Below are 27,136 nucleotides of genomic sequence, written 5' to 3'. Positions count from 1 at the left end.
CTGCGAAAACTGAAAACACTGGACTGGAAGCCCCTTGAATTCTGTGCCCTTCAGATTTTCCTCCAGACTCTGGGATCTTGACTACCTCTGCCAAGGAGGTTATGTGATCGGCAGGGTTTGTTAGTTAGTTAGTTAGTTAGTTAGTTTGTTAGCAACATAACTCAAAAAGTTATGGACGGATTTTGATGACATCTTCAGGAAATGTCGGAAATGGCATAAGGAAGAACTAATTAGATTTTGGGAGTGATCCAGAGCACTGTCTGGATCCAGGAGTTTTTTAAATGATTCTTTATTATTGGGAGATAAGGCTAATGGCGGAGGTCTGTGCTCTCCGAGTGCTTTTCTAGTTTTACTATGCAAGGCTACTGTGCTAAATCTGTAAACAAACATTTTGACTCAACAGTTCATTAATGTACTTTTTCGTGACTTAACTTTAAAGCAAATCAAATCACTTAGTGTATCTTTACCTAAATTGGACTGGATTGACTTATTTTGATATCATAAAGGGGAGGTATATGAAAGTGGCCACACCATCCTTGAAATTTTCTTTATTTGGCCCTTGGTGGAAAAAGTTTGGACACTCCTGTTGAAGAGGGTGTTGATGATATTCCTTTGGACAACTATCATGTCAGTAGTCTTACCCATGATTGTGATTGTGTATACTGTACTAAAGTAATGGAATGAAAGGCTCAGGAAACCTTTGCAAAATGGAATGTTACAACATATTCTAATATTTTGAAATTGGGGATTTTTGATTTTCATAAGCTGTAAGCCACAATCATGACGACTAAGACAAAAAAAAGTCTTGAAATGTTTTACTTTGTTTGAGATGAATCTAGAATTTCTGGAAGTTTCACTTTTGTAATTGAATTGGAGGAATAGTGTTTACTTCCCCCCTTTTTTTGTAAAAGTTTTGGGGGTAATTTTCTTTTTTTCACAGCGAACACAGGTCTTAAATCCCCCAGAGTCAGTCAATACATTTCCTCACAGACTGTGTTTATATGGACATGAGTATCAAGGTTATGGGTCATATCCCGGTTTCAATCATATTTGGGATACTGTGTTTACATGTGCTCAAAGAAACCTGGTTATTCATATCTCTGTATATAGAGAAAAACTAGTATCCCAGTTTCTGATCACTGAATCATATCTGTGCAGGCATCTGTACTGTTATTTTACAACACAAAATGAGGTGAGTTACAGAAATGGTATCCACCCCATTCCAACCTCAGGAGAAAACTAAATCTCATTTATTTTAAGAACGTGTGCTTACAGGTAATAAAACATCAGCAGAAAAAAAGAGACAGAGTGGATGACAAGCAAGGGAGATCTTAAATGAATAAGCTTAATATAACTTTATATTTTAAATTAATATGACTATTAGGCAATTAGAATTATTATTAAACACTACGAAAGTTTGGCAGAGACGCCAAGAAAGAGCAAATTAAGCAACTTGTTTGACTGACCTCACTAAATAACTGTCCCAGAAACAACTTCAAAATTAAAGCACGTGGAAACGGGGGCAGCTCAAAGTGGGACTTGGAAAGGATTATGCTTTTACTTTGAAAAATACACCAGAAGAGACATCGTTTCTAAACGTCAGCCCTGGGAGGTGTTGACAGACTGTGTAGGATAAGTGCTGTCTTTCCACCTTCGGCTCACATAGCTCTAATTCCTGGTAACTATTGGTGTTAGCGGTCATTCTTTGTTGCCACAGTAAACTACACTCACGTTTCATTCATGGCTGAAATATGAAACTGTTTAGTTCACGTTTTATCTAAATATGAGCACGTCTTGACATAAAACTGCCATCAGTTCACAAACTGATCAGCTGCAGACACAACCACTCAACTGTCACTCTCTCTGGGCAGAGCGGATCAGCTGTTCCTTCGTAACTCAGATGCAGTATTTACAAGTAGCCTATCTGAAGTTAAATTATGTTAGATCAAAGCTGCGTCTGCGCAGGTAGTCTACAGCTTTCGTTTACATGCACAAAGAGAAGCTGGGATACTCAAAAAAACCTGACAGAAACCAGGATACTCAAGGCTATGTAAACACAGTCACTGTCATGAAAGAGAAACTAAGGTCAAAGAGCAGTCACTGGACTTCCAAATGCTCCACCCTTCCCTGAAGAGAATATTGTTCACAGTACTGGCACCTTGACTTCTGGCCTTTTTTTTTGTTTGTTTGTTTCCAGTGCATTGAAATGTCAGTCAACCTCTTAAAATATCCCTTTTAAGTTATCTTTTAAACAAATCACACACCCATCATTCTCTCCAGTAATACAGGAAGTGTAACTAAAAACAGAAGTTTCCTGTCAGTGTGACATAAATAGTCTGTTTGATTGATGATTAGTGACACCATGAACTTAAACTTGAACCTGATGCACTAAGATAGAAAGCACAAATGGCAAAATGTCTTCAGTGCACCCCTTAAGGAAAGTTAACGACTTTTAATTAAGTTCCCCTGTCTTTTCTGGCACCTGAAAGGAGGAAAAATGGAAAAATGTGATTGAGAGAGATTAGAGAGAAGAGCAAAGAAGAGCTTTAAAATAAAATTACTCCCTCTGGCATCAAGTGACAAACTGAAAATTTTGTGTGACAAGAATGTTTTCCAGGAAACCTGTCATAAAAATATTTCTTCTCTGAGCTTAACATAGACACACGCATACTCTCACATATAGTTTTCAGTTTACACTTGTGTGCTGCTGCTGTACTGATGAGCCGCTTCTTGATATATGCTCATTCTTCCATATTTTTGCCTTGAGCACAACACAGAATGTCTCTCTCTCTCACGCTCTCCGATCTTCAGATAGTAAAATGAGCAATGTCATGAGGGAATCAACTTCAGTATTGAATTAGATCTCAAAGCAGCAACCCCCGATAACACTAGATATTTTTAAATCGCCTGAGGCATTAGGATCAGAGAAAGTTTAATATGGACTTCCTCTCTGTTTCAGTTTCTCCTCTCTGCCTGCACTATTTTCATATAATACATCAGTTATGAGTTCCTGTCACTTACCAGCATCTCAAAGATGATACTGAAGGGAAAAAGTCCTTGTGTGGACAAAATAAAATCAATAAGCAGAAAATAAGCACATAATTAAACTAGAAAAGCACTCTGAGAGCGCAGACCTCCGCCATTAGCCCTATCTCCCAATAGTAAAGAATCCTTTAAAAAATTCCTGGATCCAGACGGTGATCCAGATCACTCCCAAAATCTAATCAGTTCTTCCCTATGCCATTTCTGACATTTCCTGAAAATGTCATCAAAATCCGTCCATTACTTTTTGAGTTATGTCGCTAACAAACTAACTAACAAACCCTGCCAATCACATAACCTCCTTGGCGGAGGTAATGGGTGGGCATTGTTATTCCAGCTGAATGACTGTTTTCTTTTTTTTTTTTAATGATGGCAAAGTCTTCACCCTAGAGCTGGAATATTTCAAGTTTAGAATAATGCCCTGCCTCTGCTGTAAGATTACCTATTAATAAATGCATCAAGATGTAAAGTTAAAAAAAAATAAAAAATTAGTAAGTACAGTCAATATCACAAAATCTGGTGTATTAGACACTTTTAGTACCTTTTTTTTAATCAAAAAGTGGGCTTCGTCATATATACCAGTGCAGCCAAAATAGCTTTACATTAAGTTGAGACATTCACTGTAATTACTGCAAGTGCAGCTGCCAACATCACACACCACACGCAACCTGGAGGAATGTTATTGGCACCCAGTCATCGTGTATTGCAAGCAGCTGCTTCACTGCTCAAAACATGCTGGGACACAAAGACCAAGCTAGCGATGACACTATTGGACAGCTTTTCTCCCCTAATTGTGCATTTAAAGGAAAAAAAAATGGTACTATGTTTTTTCTCTTTTTTTTTTTTTCTTTTTTTTTTCTTTTTTTTTTCTTGGCGGTTTCACCTAATACCAGAACTTTGTGTCATAACAGCCCTTATATCTTTGGATAGATACAGGTGCAAGAAAAAGTATGTGAATTTAGATGAAGATCAGAACACATTTATGACCAATTTATGCAGAAATCCAAGAAATCCCAAAGGGTTCACATACTTTTTCTTGCAACTGTAGATGGATAGATGGATAGTCATTTATTGTTATTGCACTGTAAAAACACAATGAAATTACATCTGGAAGTCTCCTCTGTAGCAGCAAACCCAGACGTCCAAGCGGTGGTTAGAAAATTCTGCAGCCTCACGTCATCCATCCTGCTGGCGAGGGAGCAGGCACCCGAGAGAAAGATGCTCAGTACAACAGGTTTGTGTGGGGCTGCTCTTAGCCTAGCCTGCAGCCCAGCTTGTTGCCCAGCTTCTGCCTTCTCACACGATGCCGTTGCTGCCTCCTCCCCACTGGCTGTAGGTGTCGTGCAGCTCCGCGTCCTTCTCCTTTCAGTCTCCGAGCACCCTATTCTCCAGATAATCTCCGTTGGTAAAGATATAAACTCCTTGGGCACACTGTCAGTTCTGGTGTAAGTGTAGGGCTTTGTTTTGCTGCCAGTGATGGAGTGCCGGGCCGCTACGTTCGTATGCGCACCCCATCCTACCTCAGTAGGTAGCATGGGGATCCTGTTGATCAGGCAGTGTTCTGTGGCAGTTACTGGGAGTTGTTGTTAGCTTTTAAGCTAGCCAGTAGTTGTAGTTGAGACTAAGGTCTTCTTTTTCACCTTTTTTGGGTTTTCCTTGATGGAAATTTCCCGTTCTTTCTCTCAGAGGTGTCCTGGACCATCCATCTTCTTTGTTTTCATAGGTTTCAACATATGTTGTCAACTTAATTATGAAAAAACACTACAAGTCCAAGATATAACTCAAGAGTGCATCTTTCTTGCTGCCAACTACTCAGGTTGCCTGGAAAAATTGTTTTCTATTATCCTTTATGGATACAGTTTTATTTCTCCAATCGGTCTAATACTGCCGACACCAAATCTTTATGCTTCATTTTGAGAGTGTTTTTTTCTTTTTGAGTATCAACACTACAAAACCTTCAATGAATGCTGCCTGCATGTGCTGCCATTGCAGGTGTCTTTCTCATGTGTTTGTGAATTGATTGCCTGTCAGGTGGAGGCTGGAGAGACACAAATAAATCAGCTGTCAAGTGTGCTGTGAGAGTGTGATTGGAAGAATCATTCATCTCAAACAAGATGGTTCACTTTGAAAAATATAATATTTAACCTTTTTTGCAACATGCCTGCTAATAATCCTTGTATTTTTCATCTTTCTCTGTAAATTATTAGATGAGATAAAATTGACATGCATTTTATTATGGCAATTTCAACGGCTCTGCTGTGGGAGGAGAAAATTGTACTAGATTACAGCTACTAGGGATACCAGACTCACTCCAAAGATGACCCAAGTGCAAAAGGAAACACCACTCCTTCACACGATACAAATACTACAAATGAACAATACAATAAATTATGAATGACAGTCATAACAAATTCATTATTCTTCCTTCTGTTTTTTGCTAAAATCTGGTGCACAACAGTTCAAAATGCCCACATTGTACTAAGAAAGCTTTTTCAGCAATTTGACAAATAGTGACTCCCACTACCTGTTAAAATACCAAAGTGTATAAACCTAAAGAATAATTTTGCAGAGGTAGTTTATGTAGCTTTAAGTCTTTAGACTTTAAATCTTTCCAAGCTTCAAAAAATGCTTTAGACTCAAACCACCAATATTTGTTGGGTACAATGAGCTCCAAATCCCAACTTTTTTCAAGGTTAAAATTAAACTTTTCTTTGTAAATCCATCACTCTTCCATATTTGTCTCTTAGCAATGTGATTTACTTGCAGAGTCAGAGCCAATTTTATCTGTTGGAGTGCTTTGTTGGCATCAGCAGGTAGTACTGAAACATTAATCACACATGTAACTGAATGAGTGACAACACAGAGGGTGTTTATTGAACAGGTTTGCTTAAAAAGAGGCTGAGCATGATTATCCAGAGTTCTCTTTCGCTTGCCTTTTGCACCATCACTATGGCAACCACATTTTACATCATCAAAAAGGGAAGGTCTACGGTATATATAAAGAAACATTCCCTGACATAAATGAGTTGATGTTTGTGCAGAGCGGAAGATAAGAGGAAAAGCCACTAATGCCCTGACTCACTGCTTTGCATTAAAAACAATGATGGGGAGTGAGTGTGGAGGAGAAATCATTTCCTTCTTTGGCTAATCATGTGCATACACAATACCTTGTTTACCTTGTTTTCTGCAAACAATAAACCTGCGAGCACCTCTGTTTTCATGTTGAAACAGAAAGGTAATATTGTTCCAGACAGCAAAACCACAAATACAGTACAAAAACAACAACAACAACAAAAAACTTGATTTGGTTTAAAGTCTGCGTCTCCATCATTGAAGTTCAGCCCCAAACAGTGCTATATGAGCTAATACATAAGAAATTCAAGGCTGCAGTAGCGAAATTTACCTGTAGAAAAATATACACCTCAGCTCTTAGTTATAACAAGATTAAGCTACAGAGACAATTTCGGGGCCATATGTCCTGTGAAGATTCACCGCCATGACATGATGGGGGTGACAAATGAACTCTGGCCCATTTTACCAGAAAGTCCAGTTCATTTGAAAGGTCACACAAACTCTGGTGCTGACTAAACAAGTGGACTCTGGTCCACTTAATAACGCTTAAAAACAAACCCTGGTGTGGTTTGTTGAGGTGTGAAAGCACAGCGGGCCAAGTTGCATAAGCGTAATGATTTACAGATTTATATATGGGATTTAATACACTCAAATACATGTCGGTACCTCACTTGGCGTCTGTGTAGCCATAGCAACATAATGCTCATAATGCCCCAATGCAAAAGTAGAAACTCCAAGACAGCGTAACTTCTGGGATTTTTTGTTGCTTATGTGGAAAAAAAGACCGGCAGAAGGAGATGGATTTCTGATTTTGTCCTCTTTTCTTCATCGCCGCTCATTGTTTGGGACAACAGTGCCACAAATGTCTGGTCTGGTCCATTTGACCACGGGTAATGTGAATGCGAACCAAACCATAGGAAAGTGCAAAAATGTTGCAATTGCAGTTCCAAAATGAACCGAGTCCCCCAGACTATCAGGTGTGAAAATGACCTTAGTGATGAGTAGTAATCCTGTAGTCTGATGCTACCCATTATCAGGATGATAAAGATACAGGAGGAATCAGTTAATGTGAAATGCTGCCCTTGTAGAGGCAGATTTAAGGTGCAGTAACAATGGGAATGATGCATTGTCTGCCTCAGTTGCAGCGGTGTTAACTGACTGAACTTCAGAAAGTTGCAGAGCAGATTTGAGTTTCATCTCATCTTTGGTCTGACTAGAGAGCTCAACTCTTTTAGTGCACCCTTGTATGGATGTGTGGCTCTGGTTTAACAGTTTAATTTACAGTTTACCTCACATATATTAACTGACATTACTTTGTAGAAATCTGTTTTCAGTTTGACATTAGAGAAGTTTTTGAAAATTCTTTGTTAAAAAAGCCAAACTGAATTGACTATGATTGATTTATAACATCAAGAAAAGGGTAAAACATCCTAGATATTGAATATTTAATATAAGAATAGTTTTGTTTGGATTGTTAGCTGTACTTCGCAGCAAATATATGTTAATGGAGACAAGTAAGAATCCTGTCAATGTCGACTGGTTTGCCATCAGTGCAGACATTATGCCTCTATGGAAAACATCTGTATATTATCACAGCCTTTTGGGTATCTGTTTTTAAATACTTCTAAACTGTCTTAAATTTTCAACCAAGAATGTTTTCCTATTTTTTTTGATAAATTATTACATTAGAGAGAAATGCTTGCTAAGTCACTGTTTTTAAAGCTTAACCACATTTTGCGGGATCCTTCAGAACTGACTAGAATTTAAATTACAGCTTGGATTCTTGTGCCACCACACTTTGTTTGATGCTCCTTCTACTGTGCTTTGGACTAAGCTTCCAACCATTTTTGAAAGTTTAGACATTGTTTGAAGAGGTTGAAAATAACCCAAAACTTTGAAATTGTAATCTCTTCTAGTTATTTTCCTATCATGGTGAAATACAGCCCTTAGGTCTAAAAAACAGTCTGCACCCTGCTCCTGGAGAGCCTTTTTCTTCTACAATTTTTATACTCAGTTGATACAAGTGAGCATCAGTGCCATTTACCAGCATTTTTTAAAGAAAAGTTCAGCGATTTTGAAGGTGTTCTCTAGTGCTATTAACTATTTTTTAAATTTAATAGGGTTCATCTTTCTAAATGTAGGACTACCACTGAATTTACATTTTCCTATAGGGGTCAAATTAGGAAGAAAAAATTGAAGCCTTTGGATCCAGATAATGATAGATTTGTTATAAACCAGCTTTTAAGCCTTTTTCAGGAGCTCTTCAGTTCATCTGAGGCAAATCTGTATAATAATGGAGAGGCAGAGGCAGCAGGAGAAAAAAAAAACTCCTCTCTTTGAGTGTGACATGTGTGGGCACCAACACAGCTGAGTTTCGTAAGCGTTGCTTCGCGAGTGTAAAGTGGTGGGTGTTGTGTTTCTTTATTGCTCTGCTGGCCTTGCTCATGACAAATTTATATGCATAATTACCTACGTTTATGTTATTCACTACAAAAAACTGTCAAAATAAATTATCTTAAAGTATGTTACGCAACTGACCTTGCTTCTGCGTAACCTACTGAAGTGTGAATGTTATCCTTCCTTCTCTGTCTTTAAAATGGTTAATTTCAGATCATCTTTTAGCTTTAAGAGCATCCTGTGGTGGGTGCCAGCCTATGTGTCATTCATGGACGAGAAACTTGAAGAAACCGCTTGTCATTAGATTGTATGTTTATTGTGTGTTTGTGGCTTTATGAGAGGAATAACAAATGTGTTCATAAAGCATGAAACAACGTTGTCAGCATCATGTCATATGCCTGTTTAAAAAATTACTGAACAGTAGATGTGAGCTGCAATGAAGGAGTTGTTCTACAAGTCTGTGTTTTATCTTGACAAATTGACCAAATCTAAATATAATTTGGTTCTAAGTGTGACAGCCTTGTTGATTTGATTTTACACTTTTCTATGAAGACTGTCAGAAGCAGAAATCTGCTCATAAGCTGACAAGGGACCGTAATTATGTTGCTGCTATGTGTATAAAAAGTGGCATAGTATCAATCCACCATTTGTTTTAACTTTGGAAAGTTCACAGGATTTCACAAAGAGTCATCCTTCATCTTTGTTTGTCATTTTAATCCACTCTGGGGCGCTTTCACCCTGAGTGAGTCATAGTAGATTCTTCATAACCTTTTCTTGCCTCTTTTTCTAGAGCTCTTGTGAGACCATTGAGGACAAGAACTGAAAACTCTTACTTACTTAGTCTCTTTTCAGGCATAATGTCTGAATTAATATTTGATTGATTTAAATAGCTTTCCTCTGTATTTTTCCTTCTATCCAATCTTTTTCTCTCATGTCTTGTGTTTCCAGGCTGAACCCAAAGAGTCGCAGCAGCATACCAGCCAGGTAGGAAAAGTGATTTTAAAATGTCAAACTTAACAAAGCTGAAAATGTCAACACCTTTATGGATACAGTTTTATTTCTCTAATACTGCCGACACCATAAATTACACTTTTTTGTGTGTTTGTGTCCACCAGTGCAACATCGCCCAGCCCCACCTCGCCTCGATCACCCTCCTGGCCGATGTTCTCAGCCCCGTCAAGTCCACAGCCGACGTCCTCCGCCTCCAGTGACTCCTCTCCTGTCAGGTCTGTTTTCATTGTTGGTGTTATAGTTTAGCGAGCAACAACAGCTTAAGCACAGGGATTTCTAAGAGAACAGTTGATGTAGCACTGGGGGACTCTGTCAAATGGACCCTGTGTAGATGGTGTAACTGAGGCCATGAAAAGAGACAAGGAAAGAACAAGAAGTTTATTTGACATCAGTATTTCCCACTGGATTTTAGGAGACCATGGTAGGGATATCCAGAACCTATAAGGGGGTCTAGGGGCATGACAATCTGTGAGAAAAATTTGACATTTTGAAGTTGAATGCACCTATCTTGTGAATTTTAAGAGCAAAAAGAAGAGGCAAAATAAATTGTATTAATTAGAATTTGGCTGGCTAATTCTAATTCCTATTTTTCCTGGTCTGACCTGACTATAGAGATTTTGGATGATACAGAGTTTCTTTTCTTAAAACATCTGTTATTGACATCTTAAGATTATTTTTGGCCTTGTCTTTGTTATTTTTATGTTCATAATAAAACATCCACTATGAATGTTTTTTAAAAAAATCTTCCAAACTGCAGCAGGTCACATGACCATCTCTGGTTTTAACTTAAACTAAATTAAATTTCCCCTGAAAACTGTATCACACCCTTTATTGATATGTGTTAGTGTTTACTTTTATTTCATAAAAGTGATGTTTACAGCATCTGTTTTCTCTCTAACTCCTAAAGGAAATAGGAATCATCCAGCAAACAACTCAAATCAGAAAGTGTTTCACTCAGCCAAACCTGACTGCCTCTTTCCCTCTCTCTGCCTTATTGGTGCGTGCAAATGGTTTTAAACATGTTATATATGCTGCCTGTAAAGTGATTCATCTTACTGAAGCTTCAGTCTTCTAAGTCACACGCTGATGCGTTTGGGTTTGTCACTTAAAATCAGAATGTTAGAGGAATAAATATTACATTTTTAGACATTAAGATAGGGTGCTATGCGGTCCATGCCCGTGTGAGAGATATGGCGGGAACGGTTGAATCCATACAGATACACAAATCTTATATGGACAAAAGATGGAGAGGAACAAAGATGCATGTACAGGTTCTCTGCTGAGCAGGCTGAGAAGATGTCGGCTTTATGAAAATGTGACTTTGTTTTGGCAAATTAGACTGTGGCAGAGCGCCATGGTCTGGGTAATTGTTCTTAAAAGGGAAACACTGCTAATACATGAAGCCCCACATGCCAAGAAATCTAATGCTAGCTCTCCTCAAATGTGAAACTATAGATTTTGTGTCAGCATATGTTCATAGAAAAATTAGATTCAGGAACAAAAAAGATTAATTCTGAAGTCTCTTTAAAAAATTGACATAAAATACGTGCAATGACCTTTTCAAACTCAGTTATTAAGCATCTTTGATGACTCGATGCTGTCTCTAGTCCGTCCCACCAAAGGTTTGAACATTCCTTGATAAGTTTCTGTAATAATTCTATAATATTTGCTCCAAATTGAAGCTGTTGGTTTCCTGCTGAAATTACCTTTCTGCTTCTCTCCAGTATTGTGGGCAGGAAGGCTCGAGCACTGTATGCCTGCAAGGCAGAGCATGACTCTGAGCTGTCCTTCATCGCTGGGACCATCTTTGAAAATGGTGAGTCAGGCTCTGCCCCCACTGGCAGAGAGGAAAAAAGGAAAGAATGTGGGTGTGTTTCTATATCGATTAAAAAGAAGGGAAAATAAAGAGGAAAAATTTGTCTTTCTGATTGTTTAGCATTAGTGTTATATTTTATTTTTGGTTTATTTTAAGTAGTCCAAAGATTTTGGCTATAAGGTATTACTTGAACCACAATCATCTTGCTCATCATTTCTTATTGTAATTAAAAGGCTATTTGTCATTTCTTTCTAAAAATCTGTCTTTTTAAAGTGGTGATTATGTTTGAAAAAGAAAATACAGTGAAGTGCATGACGAAGCTTTGTGATTGCCCTTTTGCATTAAATTAACAGGAGACTGAATCTATATACTCTGATACATTATTCTGTTAGTTAAATATGTTTTAATTGAAACCCTGATTTTAAAAAAGTCTTGGATGTGCATTTCCTCTTTATAGACTTTGGCTGGTATTACATATTCAGTGAAGCAGAATGCTTGTATTGCTCTTGCATGCTCTGAATAAATTTAAAACGTAAGGAGTTGCGATCTTTGTTGGCAGCAAAAATCAGTAATGTATGAAAGTAACCACAGACTCAAAAAATGATTCTGAAAAGTATTGAAGGTATTTTTTTTTTAAAATAGCCTTCTTCTTTGTCTCTTTGTATTCCCCACTGTCTCCCCCTCTGCTCAGGAATCATGATGAAAACATTTGGCCCTCCCCAGCCTAATTTCAGCCTTTCCAACCACAAGCTGCCAAAACTGTAAATCACTTTGTCTCCCAGTAGTTTTCTTTGGCTTCACTCTCTTAATAGAGACCAGATTTGCAAAATATGAAATGTTTATAAAATATTTATGCAGCTCCACTGGCCGTCAGGCAGAAAACAGTTAAACTGAAGGGTTTTCATGGCATAACGGTGTAAATCCCTGCAGGGAAAACAGACCCACATGGCCTGTTAAACTCACAGAACCTAAATAGCGTTAGCTGGGCTAAGGCTATTGCTGCTTATGTAAAGCAGAGCAGTGTCATCGGAGCCATTTGGGTCAAAATGTGACCTTGTGGACATGTAATCTCTACTGAGGTATGTTCAGCTAGCAAGCGTTTTGATGGCTAGCCAAGGATGAAGCATCCCAGCTGTCCCCATGGAGCTCATAATGCTTCTTTAGTGGTCATAAGGATACAATAACAACACATACATGTTTTATCTAAGCTGTTTTACAGAAGATTAGCATGGTTTTAATTCAGTCTGTTACACAAGCTGAATTTAGAGAAAGCAGAAGCGTGAAGATAAAAGCCAGAGAGAAAGCCTTTGCTCTGTCTTGCATTCAGTTCACATTTGTTTTTTTCTGTCTTTGATGTAACTCTGCGAGGGAGTTTGATTTACTGTCAGGATAAAATGAAGGGAAGATTTTGGTTGCGATTCACATCTGCTATGTTCTCTTTAACTTCCTGTCTTTTTAGCCACATCTAGCCAGATGTCTTCCTTATTAATGGGTTCTTAATGTGAAAATTACAATGTTCTGTAGGTTAAGGAGCTGAATTAGACTGTGATAATTACTCATTATGGCAACATTATAGTTTCTGCATGTTCATAAGAGGGAGGTGATAATGTTCACATCCCACATTCACACTGTAGTCTGAGTTTACTACACAGAACAGAGGAGTATCTCTTTTTATGAAATATGATTCATTTGTGTGAAGCATTGATACATTGAGGTTTTCCCCCTATTTTGAGTTGTTCAAACTTTTTTTTTTTTTTTTCAATTGCAGTTCATGCTTCCAGGGAGCCCGGCTGGCTTGAGGGGACTTTGGATGGCCGAACAGGACTGATACCAGAAAACTATGTGGAGTTTTTATAGTCCAGGGCCAGGAAAAGACTTAACCTGGATGATTCTGTGCTGGAGTTGACCAAATCGGACTGTTCAGGTTCAATACTGATAAGGCAGTAGACAGAGACTTGAAGCTGGTCTGAGCAGAACCTTCTTGAATAAATATGATGATGGAAAGAAGAGGAGCAAACTTGAGGGCGACCCATAAATTGCACTGGAAAAAAGATGCGTCCAACTGTGGTTCTGACTGTTATTGAACTGGTGTGAATGACTTCTGAAATCCTGGTGAAAATGATGTGATAATGAGCCTGAAATGCGCGTGTGTGGAAGAGAGAGTGTGTGAAGTGTGTTGGGTTTCAGCCCTTGCTTTATCACTTTGAACTGCACTGCCACTGCTACAGCATCTCCTTTTTATCAGTCAGAAACAGAAAGATCTTCCCATGGAGATGTTTGAAAAGATAACAGGGAACAAAATCCAAAGCAAGTGGCCTTCAACTTTGGACTTGCTTGTTCTCCTCTTTACTGTGTCTGAACGGTTGCTAATCTCATTGGGATGAGCTTTTTAAAGCTGATTTATTTCTTTTTTTTTTTTTTTTTTTTTTTTTTACTGGTTGAGTTCTGTTGTACAGCTGTAAATGTGTTTTTGAGCACTTGCTGTGGCAGTCTGGTAATTCCCCTGGACAAGACTCAACCTGGCTAATGTTTCTGAGCTCACAGTTCAGCAGCAGGAGCCTCAGGGCAGATCAGCACAGAATGAGATTGACAGGAGGTCAGCATTTGGTTTAATGCCTCTCCCTGCAGAGCCCTCACCAAAAATGTAAACAATTTTCAAACAAGCTCCGGGAGCAGATCCGTGGTCTACAAAGCAACGTAGAAGTAACATCTGAATCCTGCTGTTAAAAATGAGCCAGCTCTAACAGCTTACGTTGCTCCCTGATATTTATTTGATTGTTGCGAATAACTGGATCCAATATTGAGTTCTGTGTTGTGTCATGTTTGCACAATTTTAATTAATTTTGCAGGTCTCATAGATCATAGAAGTGTCATTTCTAATGAAGCCCTTAAAGACACACATTTATACATTTATTTTACTCGGTTTTTATGTTAGTATGAGATTAGGAGAAATGACCTTATCATGGGAAAACCAGTATTCTTACTCTGTAATAGTCACCTCTTTTCAGTCATTTTCTCAAGATCTTGAAAACTTAATTTATAGAGAAGAAGACTAAGAGGTAAATAAATAAAAGTCCACTTAATGCTTCTGTAAATTTCCAAAATACACATAAATGATGCAAATATTTGAATTTAGCTTGAATCATCATATTAATTCAATTACAGCAGATGCTTTATCCTTAACCAAAGTGAACTAAAAATTAAAATTTGACAATTCTGTGAGTGATTTAGTTTTGTTCACGGTCTGCTCTGGGGACTTTCTTCATTCAAGAGTCACAGCTGAAATTACAGTACTTTCACTTGCGCCACTAGGAGAACGTCTGTATCAAGTTATTTGTACTTTTCTTTTTTAGGACTGAATAAAAAAAGAACATTTTAGCATTTGAATAAAAAAACATATTGGGAGAGTTAAAAAAAAGAAATGTGAAATGAGACTACTTTGTTCATATCTGAACTTCTTATTTATGAGAGTTTCTTGAAGGTGTAATCCTGAACTGTATTCATTCTGTGGTGTTTTATTGACATTGTAAATACATAAACAGCATTTGATAAGGTATAATTTTTTTAAGTATGAAATTTTATATTTTGTATTTTTAGCCTACTAACTTAATTTCTTGATTCCATCTTTGTTGCCCAGATTTTTGTATCATTTAAGTCTATCCACAGCCTTAAATATTCTTTCAGATGTTTTGGCGAATTGATGAGAAATTGTGCAGAATTAAAGGAGGTAAATGTTCAACTGTTTCTTGATTGTTCTTCTCGGTGTAATACTTTGCTTAAAAACAGTGTTTGGGCCTTTCTCAAAGCTCTTCCCACATCGTCCCCCTACACAGTCTCACTCTGCACATTTCTGTGGAAGGCCTGCTGCATTGCGTGCCGTCCAAAACCTTGGAGAATGGAGTGAGAGTGGGCAGTCAAACCCTGACAGTGAGGTTGCAGCAATGCTGATTTACTGGACAGGTGTTACAGCTTTCATTGTTCATCATGCTACGTACATTAAAGTTGACAAGTTTTAATGCATCTAAAGGAGTTAAAAATAACAGTATCATCCATATTGGAATTTTATTGAATTTATAAAATGTAAAAAAAACATCAAATATGTAGCTTTTTTTTTCCATATTGTGATTTTAAAGAGCCTACCTTACATTATTCACATGCTTATTTGTGGCATAAAATGCTACATAAAGTTCCTGTGTCATTGGCAGTAAATGGAGTTCATCCCAGAGCTGCATTCATGACGTCACTTTGACTTTACTCCCTGCAGGACTGTGAGTGGAGGAGGAGGAAGAAGCAGCTGGAGAAAAGGCACATAATATGTTGTTTTTATTCAGAGAACATGTTGCAGTGCTTTGTGTGTTTTTTCTTTGTTCCTAGAGTGCTGAAGACATTTTGGACCAAGATCAAGTGTTACAGAATCAGAGCAATAAATGGATTCATCACCAGGGGAAGTCAAGTAGATTTTTACAGTGGGGTTTAGCTCTGAAACTTTGACACACATATCAGGCTGAAGTGATGTTTGTATGAGGCACTTGTCCTTTATAGTGCATCCAGAAAGCATTCAGACCCACTTCACTTTTTTCTATTTTGTTGTGTTGCAGCCTGATCCCACAGTCCAAAAAAATCATTTTTATTCTCATTAATCTACACTCAGTACCCCAGCATGACAAAGTAAAACATAATTCTAGAATTTTCTGCAAATTTATTAAATATAAAAAACTGAAATATTATAATGTCATAAGTATTCAGACCCTTTTCAAGAACACTTTATATGAAATTTAGCTGAGGTTCCCCTTATTTCTCTGGATTGTTGCTGGAATGTTTCTACATCTTGATTGATCCATCCGGAAGTGGTAATTTAAATTGGTTGGACATGAAGTCAGAGGACATGCATGCTAAACTCAGACAGGATTGTTGTAAGGCACAGATCTTGGGAAGACTACACGAGTGTCTGCTGCACTGGAAGTTCCTAAGACCACAGTGGTCTCCATAATTCTCTTACGAGCTGGTCCTTGAGTCAAACTATTGGAGGAGAAGGGCCTTAGAAAGAAAGGTGATCAAGAACCTTATAGTCTTGTTTGGAACTGGGACAAAGTTCCATCAGGAAAACCATCCCTGCACTGATCTGGGGGTTTATGGCAGAGTGGCTAGACAAAAGCCTCTCCTGAGTGCAAAACACATGACAGCCCATTTGGAGTTGGCTTTAAAAGCACCTGAAAGACTCTCAGACTGAAAGAAACAAGGTTCTCTGGTCTGATGAGACCAAGATTAAACTGTTTGGCCTCAATTCTAAACGTTATGTCTGTAGGATGCCACGCACTTCTCATCCCCTGCCCAGTGAAGCACGGTGGTGGTAGCATCATGCTGTGGGTGTATTCTTCAGCAGCAGGGACTGGGAGAATGGTCAGGGTTGAGGGAAAGCATAGGTGTGGCTTAGACAACACAGAAGTGTCTAACAGAGCTCACATGGCTTTTCTGGTGATTCTCAAGGTTAATGTGAATTTGGTTGGCATTTTTTACCAAAAGCACTAAAATTCAACCTCCAGCTGACAAGCAGTAAACATTGAAAGTAAAAGACCCAGGGCAGCAATGATTGAGACCTCTATCATCTTGATCTATTCTGGCCTTATAGCCCCAATCCTTTGCTGAAGACTCACTGCCTCTTCCCAAAGTCAGATTTAAAAAAATATAAAAATATTGCCCTTTTGCTTTCTAGGTATCTTAAATTAGTTTGTTTCTTGTAATTTCAAACATCTTGAAATTAAACAAAAAGGTTTAGATGGAACTAGATGCTGTAAATCAGATCATTTTAAGGTTGATTGCTTCTTTGTTGCATTTCCAGTCATGATATTAACAGAACTCTGGGAAATCATCTGGAAATGCTGACGCTTTCAAAGAGGAAGAAGACCCTGTTATTTTGGCCTTTAAGACTACAAGTTGTAAAAACACTGATGTTATTCAGGGGCTAGCTGATTCTCTTGGCTACTAGTCTTTTTAATAGACAACAGTTATTCTGTTTTTTAGTTACAGACTATATGGGCAAAAGTATTTGGCCACACCTGTTAATTATTGGATTCGGGTGTTTCAATCAGAACCATTACCACAGGTGAATAAAATCAAACACCTAGCCATGCAGTTTCTATTTGCAAACATTTGTGATACAAAATGGATCATTCTAAAGAGCTCAGTGACTTCAAGTGTGGTGCTGTGATGGATGCAACATTTGCCATAAGATGTTTTGTGAAATTTCATCCCTGCTGGCTATTCCAGGGACTGCACGACAGCACAGGGGTTAGCACTGTTGCCTCACAGCAAGAAGGTCCCTGGTTCGCTTCCCAGGTCAGTGCCTTTCTGTGTGGAGTTTGCATGTTCTTCCCGTGCATGCATGGGTTCTCTCTGGGTGCTCTGGCCTCCTCCCACCACCAAAAACATGCTCGTTAGGTTCAGTGATCACTCTAAATTTGCCGCAGGTCTGAGTGTGCCTGGTTGCCTGTCCCTATATGTCAGCCCTGCAGTTGACTGGCGACCAGGCCAGGATGTACCCTGCCTCTCGCCCTAGCTAGGATAGGCTACAGCCCCCTGCGAGCCCCAACGGGATAAGTGGTATAGAAAATGGATGGATATTCTATTCAACTTATAGTGATTTATTAAAAAAAAAAAAGTGGAAGTGTGTATGAAAACAACACCAAGAAGTTGAAGGTGATCTTAGATCACAGAGTGGGTCAGCGACTGCTAAGGTGCACGGTGCGTAAAAGTCCCCAAAGCTCTGCTTCCAGAGCTGAAATGTTCTGAACTTCCACTGGCATTAATGTAAGCACAAAAACTGAGTAGCCTGATGTCATGGTTTCGCATGGCCAAGAAGTTGCATGCAAGCCTCAAATCATTAAGTCCAGGCATCAGCTAGAGTGATGTGAAGCCAATGACACTGGACTATGGAGCAGTGGAATTGAGTCTGTAGAGAGAAAAATCATGCGTCTCTGTTGGGCAGTCAGATAGGCGAGTCTGTTGGCAGATGCTGGGAGAACATTACCTGCCTGACTGCACTGTGCGACTGTGAGCTTTGTTGAAGGAGGGATAATGGTATGGGGCAACTACATATTAAAGTAAATGTATTTGAGTACAATGTCATTACAGTCCCTGTTGGTGTAAAGGTCAGACAGGCTAATACTTTTGTCCATAGTGTATGCACCTCAATTGAGACTTTCAGCATTAATGCATTGATCATGACTGGTTAAGATCCATAATAACTGCATTATTATTTTTTAACAGCATGCCTTATTGTCCCTTTGAGCACATCTCGGTTAAACCCCTGTGATGTCTTCCTGCAGCCTCAGTGATAAAAATAAGGATAGCTAAATGTCTCTAAATGTCTCATTTTGGTATTAAAAATAACAACTCAAAGGCTGCTCAGTGGCTAAGCCAAAAGCAATCTGCAACTTGTGTAATCACACATTTCTCTTCTGACTGTTGCCCGATATATATATTTTTAATACATAACATATTTTTTAAGGTTAAGTGCATGTTAAAAACTTTCGATCTCCTCTTATTTTCTGTCAAAATTAAAGCAGGTCTGAGACAGTACAAAAAAATCCAGAATGACTCAAAAACAGTTTCAGATGTGAAATATTGGAATTTCAAAGAATGCACCAGTGCAATTATTACATTAATTATGCTTAAAATAATAATAATAATTTGATAGTCTTAACTTTAAAAGATAATAGTTCGTAAAAAAAAATTTATCTCGTAAAGAAAGTTAACAGGCATACAAATATTTAATCAAATGTTCCTTTTGATTCTTCAGCATGTGCTTAATAAATAAAGTCAGAGAGCAAAAATAAAACATTTGAGCCTTTAAAAACAGGGAACTTTATTGTGCATTATGTTTGAACGAAGGAGAAATCTGTTCTGAATTTCCACGTTTCCACCTGCTATGAAGAAAACATTGTCCAGGTTGTTTCCAACACAATGCCAAATCCAATGTCAAAGAACAACACAGATAACTGAATTCAACATTTAATCATTAGGTGAAAATATCGACACTGACACAGAAGAGGTGTATTACAGAAGTAAAACAAGCTATTGTTTTTTTTAAACAAACGTTTTATGTTTTTTGGTTGTTTTTACATCGGATTACATTTACAGAACTAAAATACGAATGAAACAGACTTCAATGAAAGCCACAGCCATATGTACCAGTGAAACATGATCTGCCCTTAATCTTTAAAGATAATATTTGCATGTATTTTATACAAAATAGACTTTATCAACCAATATGAGGGTAGTGCAATTCTGTCAGGCTCTGGTAGATTTACTTTCATATGGAGATTCAACTTTTTTTTTTTTTGTTGTTTTTCTGTTTTGTGACCAGTAAATCCTCACAGCAATATACATGGGAGCCAAAAGCCTGGACCTTTACAAAAGATACCTTTTAAAACAAAATAAGTACTAGAAGTTGGATAATAAGTGCTACTTAAAATGTAACTGCTTGAATACTTCTGTTTATTTATTTATTTATTTTTTTACTAGTTACTCCTCTGCTTTGGTCACTCTTACACGACACAAAAACCTCTTCTTGTCCGTCTCACCTTCCCTTCCTTATAACTCTAAAACACAGTGAGCATTCATGTGGACTTTCCCCGTTGACTCTTAGAATTTACATTTACTTCACAAGACAAACATGTTTAACACTTTCTAACGTATCCAACACGTCTACCTTTATCAAACACAAACGGAAAAAAAAATATTTACTTTCGCAACTCATTCAATGTACAAAAAGGATTGGGTAAAATAATTCATATCAAAGAGGATCAAGCTGATGTATTCAAAATCACAGAATATATTTTCTTATTTTTACAATAGATTGATCTCCAAAAGTATTGATATTTGATAAGGGTTAATCTATTTCCTGATCTGAAATCTGTTTTCTATGGCTCTCTGTCTCCCTTTCGCAAGGCCTTTAATTGGACATGAAAGGTAAAAGAGAAAAAGCGTATAGGAGTATAGAGGTTATGTCTATGTAAAAATAGTTTGTAATAATAGACACCGTTTACATTGCACTGGATATGTCGGCGCTGCTATAAACACCTATGGCCATTTAGGAACAAGCAGGGTTTAGATTACATCAACACGTTAAAGCTGGTTTTCTGAAGCACCACCACCTGGAAACGACTGTAATACTGTATGCAAAAGTTATCCAAGCAAATAGACAGTCTTGTCAGATCTTCTACCCCCAGAAAAATTCACAATGAAGTGAGCAGCGTGTTTTTTCTTTTTTTTTTTCTCTCTTTTCTTTTTTATTTTTACAGCACAAGGCCACGAGAGCGAGTAAGCGGGTGAAAGCTGAAAGCCTGCACTGACTGTACAGGACCCTCTTTTGGCAGAATGGCTGATTAATAGCATGATGGCTCTTATTGAATAGTGGCTCGTATGTGTCCAGAGCCTGCTGTGCTGTTTGCTGTAAGTAACACACAAATGAGCTGTCTCCATGGCAACCTGCTACCTGCTCTGCTAACTGCAATTTGGAATTATGCGTGGAGGGATGAGTACCATTCAGAAGAAAACAGCTGAGAATGTAGAAGGTCGACATTTTAGGCATAGAGGCAGTTACAAGAAACACTGAGGAAAATAGGACCACATCTGCTTAGAGAGAGAGAGAGGAGGATTGTGTTTGTACAACTGTGCTGTCAGTGTTTCATTTTGGCCGTCACTTAAACTGGTACATATGTACCAAGTGTTGACCACCACCTGTTTGACAGCAGCAGGTATTTCTGCTTACTTTGCAATCTTTAAAATACAACATGTTTGTGCATCTTCATAAAAAGTCTATCATACACTTTCTCGGATAATAACAATCAGTATGTTTAAGCTGGTGTCTGTGTGAAACTGAAACAAAAGAGCACTGTTAAGCACAGTTACAAAAACAAATATTGATTTCCATCTGATCATGACTGTCTCATAAAATCTCTCCAATACATTTGGCACTGGTGGATCACATCGAGGTGATGTCATCACTCACAGCCTGAGCTTTGATTCACAAATCATACGGACCAAACTGCATCTTAATTCAAGAAAAATAAAATAAAATACTTTGTCTTTAGAGATGAAATCCTGTGCTGGGAACAGAGGTTCCACCGATTTTGGGTGTTTCTATTTTACATCTCATATACAAAATAAATATATTTCTGTTTAATTATCTTTATAGCCATGCTGGGCTGGTCAACAGAATAAATACCTCAGTCTCCATTTGTGCAAATACTTTTGAGATAAACCTGATTTAAGGATGGATTTAATCTGGAATGACGTTCATTCACTGACAGGTGACTAAAAATATGTTTCTTTTTTAAATATATTTTTTAGGAGTCCTGTTGGGATGTTGGCTAAAGAGTTGTTTTGATTTGGTTGATACATTCTTGACTATTTAGAGCTTCTAAATAATCATTCTGTCACTTTAACCAGAAATCCAGTACTCCTGCTCAGCCTGGATCAGACTATATCTTTTTAGTCTTTTGAGATGGCACCATGTCAAACTATGCTACAAAAATCTTGTCCTGCTTCAGTTGACAGACTGGCAACACAACGCGCAATCCTGATTAATCATTGTATGCTGTCTTCATAGCCTTTGTAAAATGAAATCCAAACTTTGAGTCTTAACCCTAGATATGTTGGAATAAGGTTGCTGTAAACATGTGAATAAACTGAGATCTATGTGACTAAATTATTAATTTAGACCTTTAGAAAGTAGGAAGGGCAAAAATAGGAGCCCATGACATCATCGGTCTTGATGGGGAATTACCCCACCGCCCCACACAAAAATCACATAAAATTTACTGAGCAGTTCAACTCAGTACTGGCTATTGTTAGCTGATATTACTGTCTTCATTAAAACATGGCAGTCAGCTACATGCTGTGTTTTTGTTCACTGTGAAGTAAATTTCCTAAATCTATCAGCCACAGTGGCCTACAGGTCATTAAAAGTATCATAATAGAGAGATTTGTACCAGAAGACAGCAACTGTAATCCCCTACTTCTGTGTCTGCTCTGGCCAGAGCCAGGCAGCTGCATTTTGATCAGAGGCATTTTTAAAAATTTGAATTTCGCAGTTTTTGTGAGTGGGCCCAAACTGAACTTGGGGTAGCAATGTGATAACATGTCAACAAAAAGAGAGGCATCTGGCTGCAGACCTCTATGGTGGGGCGTTTTGGTTTCATCTGTTGCAGACTTCTACACTGGGGCGCCCTTGACCGTGGAGCAGGAAGTGACTTACTAACTTACTAACCCCTAATCATTAGGGTTCTGGTGCCTAACCCTAACCCTCTTTGGGTTCCCATTTATGGTGTGCTAAATTTAGATTTATCCCCTCAAGAATTTTTTTTATTTTTTTATCATACAATTCTGCTGTTGTGAAAAAAGCCACTTACCATAACATAGCCTTAGCTAGGTTTACTAGCTTAGCTGTAAACAGAAGGGAAAAAAAGTTTGAGTTTGAGGAATTGTACAAGGTCCCTCTGGAAGAAGATGATACAAAAATAGAGAGAAAATGCTAACCAATTGGTAGACACAGGACACACAGTGCTGATGTCAGGCCAGGGTGTCAAACTAAACAGAGGATGCAAAAACATTTTAACATGCCACTCTTGTCAAATTGTTGTCATGGGGCATCCTTGACATTTGCTGTTTATCTCATACTATAAGAGCGATCCAGTGTTTGACGATGGGCTGCAAAGGTGCAATTAGGACAAAACCTGATAATTCATATAGTCTGATCCAGCCTTAAGGTTCCATTAAGATATTTTCCAGTCCTATTGGGCCTAAGTCGCTCCAGTGGAGCTTCAGTTAACTAATTTGAAAGTGAAGTTGAATGAAAACAATGACTGAACTGAAACATGCAGCCAGAAGGTTGCAATTATAGGACTGCCTATCAATAAATTGCAAAAGTTTGTTGACAAATGTCACTCCAATTAAAAACTCAATGATTATTCAGACTGGATAATGATACATGTTACACAACATTAGTCAGCCTTGTATGGATTCCAGTGGTGTCCATTTAGTACAAAGCTGGATGCAGCTTCTTCAAAGCTTCAAAGATAAAAGGTATATTTTATATTAAAATTTTACTTTATATTATAACAATCTGGATAGTCTTAAATTATTTAATACTGATTAGAAAAATACAGTACAACCATCAAATTTAGTTTCCATGGGAAAAAAGGGCAACACATGAAATGTGTTTTGGGACATAAAAGTATCTATTTTTTATATGTGATTTTCAATCTTTAAGACTCAAACCTCATAATCAAGATTTTACTGTTGTATACTGATGTACGTATTTCCTATTTGTACCAAATTTTCCTAAAGTTCTGAAGAGAAAGAGCTGCCCACATTAGAAACACCTAAACGGCTGCTTGGAGAAAAAACAGAAATTGCCAGAGAGAAAAAAAGACTAAAGCAAGTAAAATATGCAGAAGGATGCTAAGGGTAGAACATTTTGCAAAACAACACAGGATTATATAGGATGGCTTTAAGAGCTAAAAGGCACTGTTTTTCCCTTCTCAGATACATCCTGTGTAAACATTTCGCTGAGTGAATGCGTGTCCGCATACATTTCCTATGTTAGTATAAGTGTGTGTTCAGAAATGCATGAAATAAAAAAAAAAAATAATGTTCCTCTTGCTGTTTTTTCTACCATTGGTCAGATATCTAAATCGGATCCTATCTGTCATTCAAAGAAGATAACTAACTCACTGGTGAAAATGGTTCATCCTTGATTCCTTGGGTGCGAATGAAAAAACGAAAAGACTCTCCAGTGTCAGAGTAAGTTCTGATTTTTCTGTTTATATCCGTCACTGTCGAAACTCTACATTCTGTGAGAGGAGAAGAGCTGTGAGGGGCAAACACAGGTGGGCTAGCCAGGTGAGCAGTGGAGTGGTGAGACTGAACTTGGGGGGAGCTTCAACAGGCAAGGAGGACAGCAGGGTGGGATTCATGTTGAGGGAGGGAAAGTGTTTCTAGGTGTTGGCTTGTCAGTGATATCAAAAATTACACACTGGTGGCAGGAGAGAGAAAAGAGGCAGGCAGCCACCAAAGAAACTGCATCAGAGTCATGAGGACAGGGGCTGTGGACGGAGGGGGGCGTGGGGTTGTGAGGGGCCTCATGCCAACATCCCAGCTTATATGTTTCTGCTGGAGGACAAAAATTCTTCCTTGTTGGTCAAGAAGAAGGGCTTTAGGTCAGCTAAAGGGTGTCCTAGCATAGTTTAGCCAGACCTGGGACAGGATTAGGAGGCCTTAGATGGCAGGTATTGTGCTCCAAAATCAGACTGAATGGCTGGAGGGATGGCAGAATTCCTAGAGAGGGCCTAGGAAAGCTGGAGGTACAGAATCAGAGTGATGGGGGGAGGCAGGACTAGCAAAGGCTCAGGGGCAAAAAAACTCAGGGCCCCAGAGAGGTACATGGGCAGGGCACAATTTAAGGCATTGCTTCACAGTTTAAGGCAGTCATTTCTGATGAAACAGCAGAGGCTTGACGCTCCCATCTTTGAATTTTGGTATCTGGTTGCTGATGATCTCTGCCAGCATCTCTGGGAATTCCACACTGAGGGTTTTATTCACAAAGGTGTAGAAACAGATCTGGAGAAGACCCTCAACCATCTGGAGGAGACATCCAGTGGAGGAGGAAAGACAGACAGAGTCAGTGAGATAATAAAAACCTTTCACTTATTTTTCTCATTTGCAGGATTATCTCAAAAAAGGCCTCAGGTCTATATGGAGGAGCTCTTTAATTCTTCAATAAAGAGGCTTTATGTGGAGACGGCGTGTAACGGATTTGACTGGAACATTATGCACTTACAAGGATCTGTGAGTGTATTCTTCAGGGTTTTACATTAATCAACATGATACAGGGAACTAAACTGAACTTTAAGATACTGATACACTTGAACTACAAGTAAGATGTGAAAAATTAAGGGTGGATGGTCTAAGCAATTGACAACATAAAGTAAAAATGAAGAAAGACATAAAGCATTGGGAACATATTTTATCTGTAATTGTGTGTGTTTGTGTATCTCTAACCTCCTGCATGGAGTCCAGTAGCTTAGTTAGCTGGTAAAAGCGCTGCCAGTTCTGACTAGTGTTCTCCTCTCTCTTCACAATGGCTTTCCCCAGCTCCTTGATGTATGTCATCCGGATCTCATCAAACACTGGCTGGCTTTTCAGACCATCTTTTGGTACTAAAAACACACGAAACATTGACAAAAAACACAAAAGAAACAAAAAGGTTAGCAACAGAATAGCAACAAAAATGTAACCCTGATAAATCAGTTTTAAGTTATATCATCACTTCTACCGAGTCATACAAGGTCAACAACACTGATCTGTGTCAGCCCTGCATATTACCTGTTTAAGATGAGGATATACCTTTGATAATTTTATGATCAATTAAATGAGAAAAACAACACCTAAGGTTAAAGCAACGTTATGTAAGAAGAAGTCTGATTTGCTTTGTCACCCACCAAAGGACTCATACTGTCCTACACAATGAATTATTACCTACCATTCATAAACAATGAGCTTTAGGTGACAAAAAGAGGGTGCACGATCATCAAAGAGATTATGAGAAGCCAAAGAACCATGTTCAGTCAATCTTTATTTGTACAGCCCCAGTTCACTACTTATCTTGAGTCACTTCATGAATAGGGCTGCTCTAGACCATACATGTTAAATGTAGCTTAGCGTTAATTTATGTAGGCCAGCTGATCCCAATTACCGTGTCTCAGCTCTCACAGCCAATCACAGTTCTTTCTCTCAACACAGCAGTGTAATTAAATACGACATACTTCTCAATGCTGATGCTCCATGCTGCTGCAGCTGGCAAAGCTTAACCTCCTCCACCCCAGCCTCCTCCTTTAAAGCATAAAGCTTGTTGCACCTTCATATTCAAATTCATGCTACTACAGATTCATTGCTTTTGAACTATTTCTAATTGTATTCAATATGTATTGTCATAATATACAGTCATGGATGAAAATATTGGCACCCCTGGAATTTTTCCAGAAAATATACCATTTCTCCCAGAAATTGTTGCAATCACAAATGTTTTTGGTATACATGTGTTTATTGCCTTTATGTGCATTGGAACAACACAAAAAATCTGAAGAAAAAGACAAATTTGACACAAAACTCAAAAATAGGCTGGACAAAATTATTGGCACCCTCAACTTAATATTTGATTGCACAACCTCGGAAAAAAGAACTGAAACCAATCACTTCCTATAACCATCAACAAGCTTCTTACACCTCTCAACTGGAATTTTGGACCACTCTTCTTTTGCAAACTGCTCCAGGTCTCTCAGATTTGAAGGGTGCTTATTGCAACAGCAGTTTTGAGATCTTTTCATAGGTGTTCAATGGGATTTAGATCTGGACTCATTGCTGGCCACTCAGGTACATTTTTGCAAAATCCAGTCTGGCTTTTTTATGTCTCTTTGTCAGCAGTGGGGTTCTCCTCTGGTCTCCTGTCATAGCACTTCATCTCATTCAGATGATGACATATAGTCCGAGCTGACACTTATGCACCCTGAGTCTGCAGGACAGCCTGAATTTGTGTGGAAGTTGACTGAGGATGTTTATCCACCATTCCAACTATCTTGTGTTGCATTCATTTGTCAATTTTTCTCTTCCATCCACATCCAGGGAGATCAGCCACAGTTCCATGGGTTATAAACTTCTTGATTATATTACGCACAGTGGACAAAGGAATTTCAAGATCTCTGGAAATGGTCTTGAAACCTTGAGATTTTTCATATT

General features: G+C 38.3%; 2 protein-coding genes across 5 annotated transcripts in view; one reads left to right on the top strand and one right to left on the bottom strand.

Annotated features, from left to right (window-relative positions):
• LOC121518787 (rho GTPase-activating protein 26-like) overlaps window positions 1–15,077 on the top strand; it is a 132,159-nt gene extending 117,082 nt beyond the window's left edge. For 2 of the 3 annotated variants that reach the window (XM_041801387.1, XM_041801389.1), the window contains exons 22-25: window positions 9,460–9,495; window positions 9,627–9,737; window positions 11,247–11,338; window positions 13,107–15,077. In XM_041801387.1, the coding sequence (XP_041657321.1) occupies window positions 9,460–9,495; window positions 9,627–9,737; window positions 11,247–11,338; window positions 13,107–13,195 (328 nt within the window). In that variant the 3' untranslated portion in view covers window positions 13,196–15,077. Of the gene's footprint in view, window positions 1–9,459; window positions 9,496–9,626; window positions 9,738–10,429; window positions 11,339–13,106 lie in introns of all 3 variants that reach the window. The other variant, XR_005992672.1, reaches the window with a different exon arrangement.
• Window positions 15,078–20,670: 5,593 nt separating this feature from the next.
• The window catches only part of LOC121518770 (glucocorticoid receptor-like), a 109,893-nt gene continuing 103,427 nt past the window's right edge, over window positions 20,671–27,136 (bottom strand). For both annotated transcript variants that reach the window (XM_041801356.1, XM_041801357.1), the window contains 2 exons: window positions 25,403–25,560; window positions 20,671–24,982 (listed from right to left, as the gene is read on the bottom strand). In XM_041801356.1, the coding sequence (XP_041657290.1) occupies window positions 24,830–24,982; window positions 25,403–25,560 (311 nt within the window). In that variant the 3' untranslated portion in view covers window positions 20,671–24,829. The remainder of the gene's footprint in view (window positions 24,983–25,402; window positions 25,561–27,136) is intronic.

Source organism: Cheilinus undulatus, linkage group 12 (assembly GCF_018320785.1).
Source record: "Cheilinus undulatus linkage group 12, ASM1832078v1, whole genome shotgun sequence".
In the NCBI taxonomy this organism is placed as follows: Eukaryota; Metazoa; Chordata; class Actinopteri; order Labriformes; family Labridae; genus Cheilinus; species Cheilinus undulatus.
Note: the sequence above shows the minus strand (reverse complement) of the source record. Positions and strands in the feature narration are given on the sequence as shown.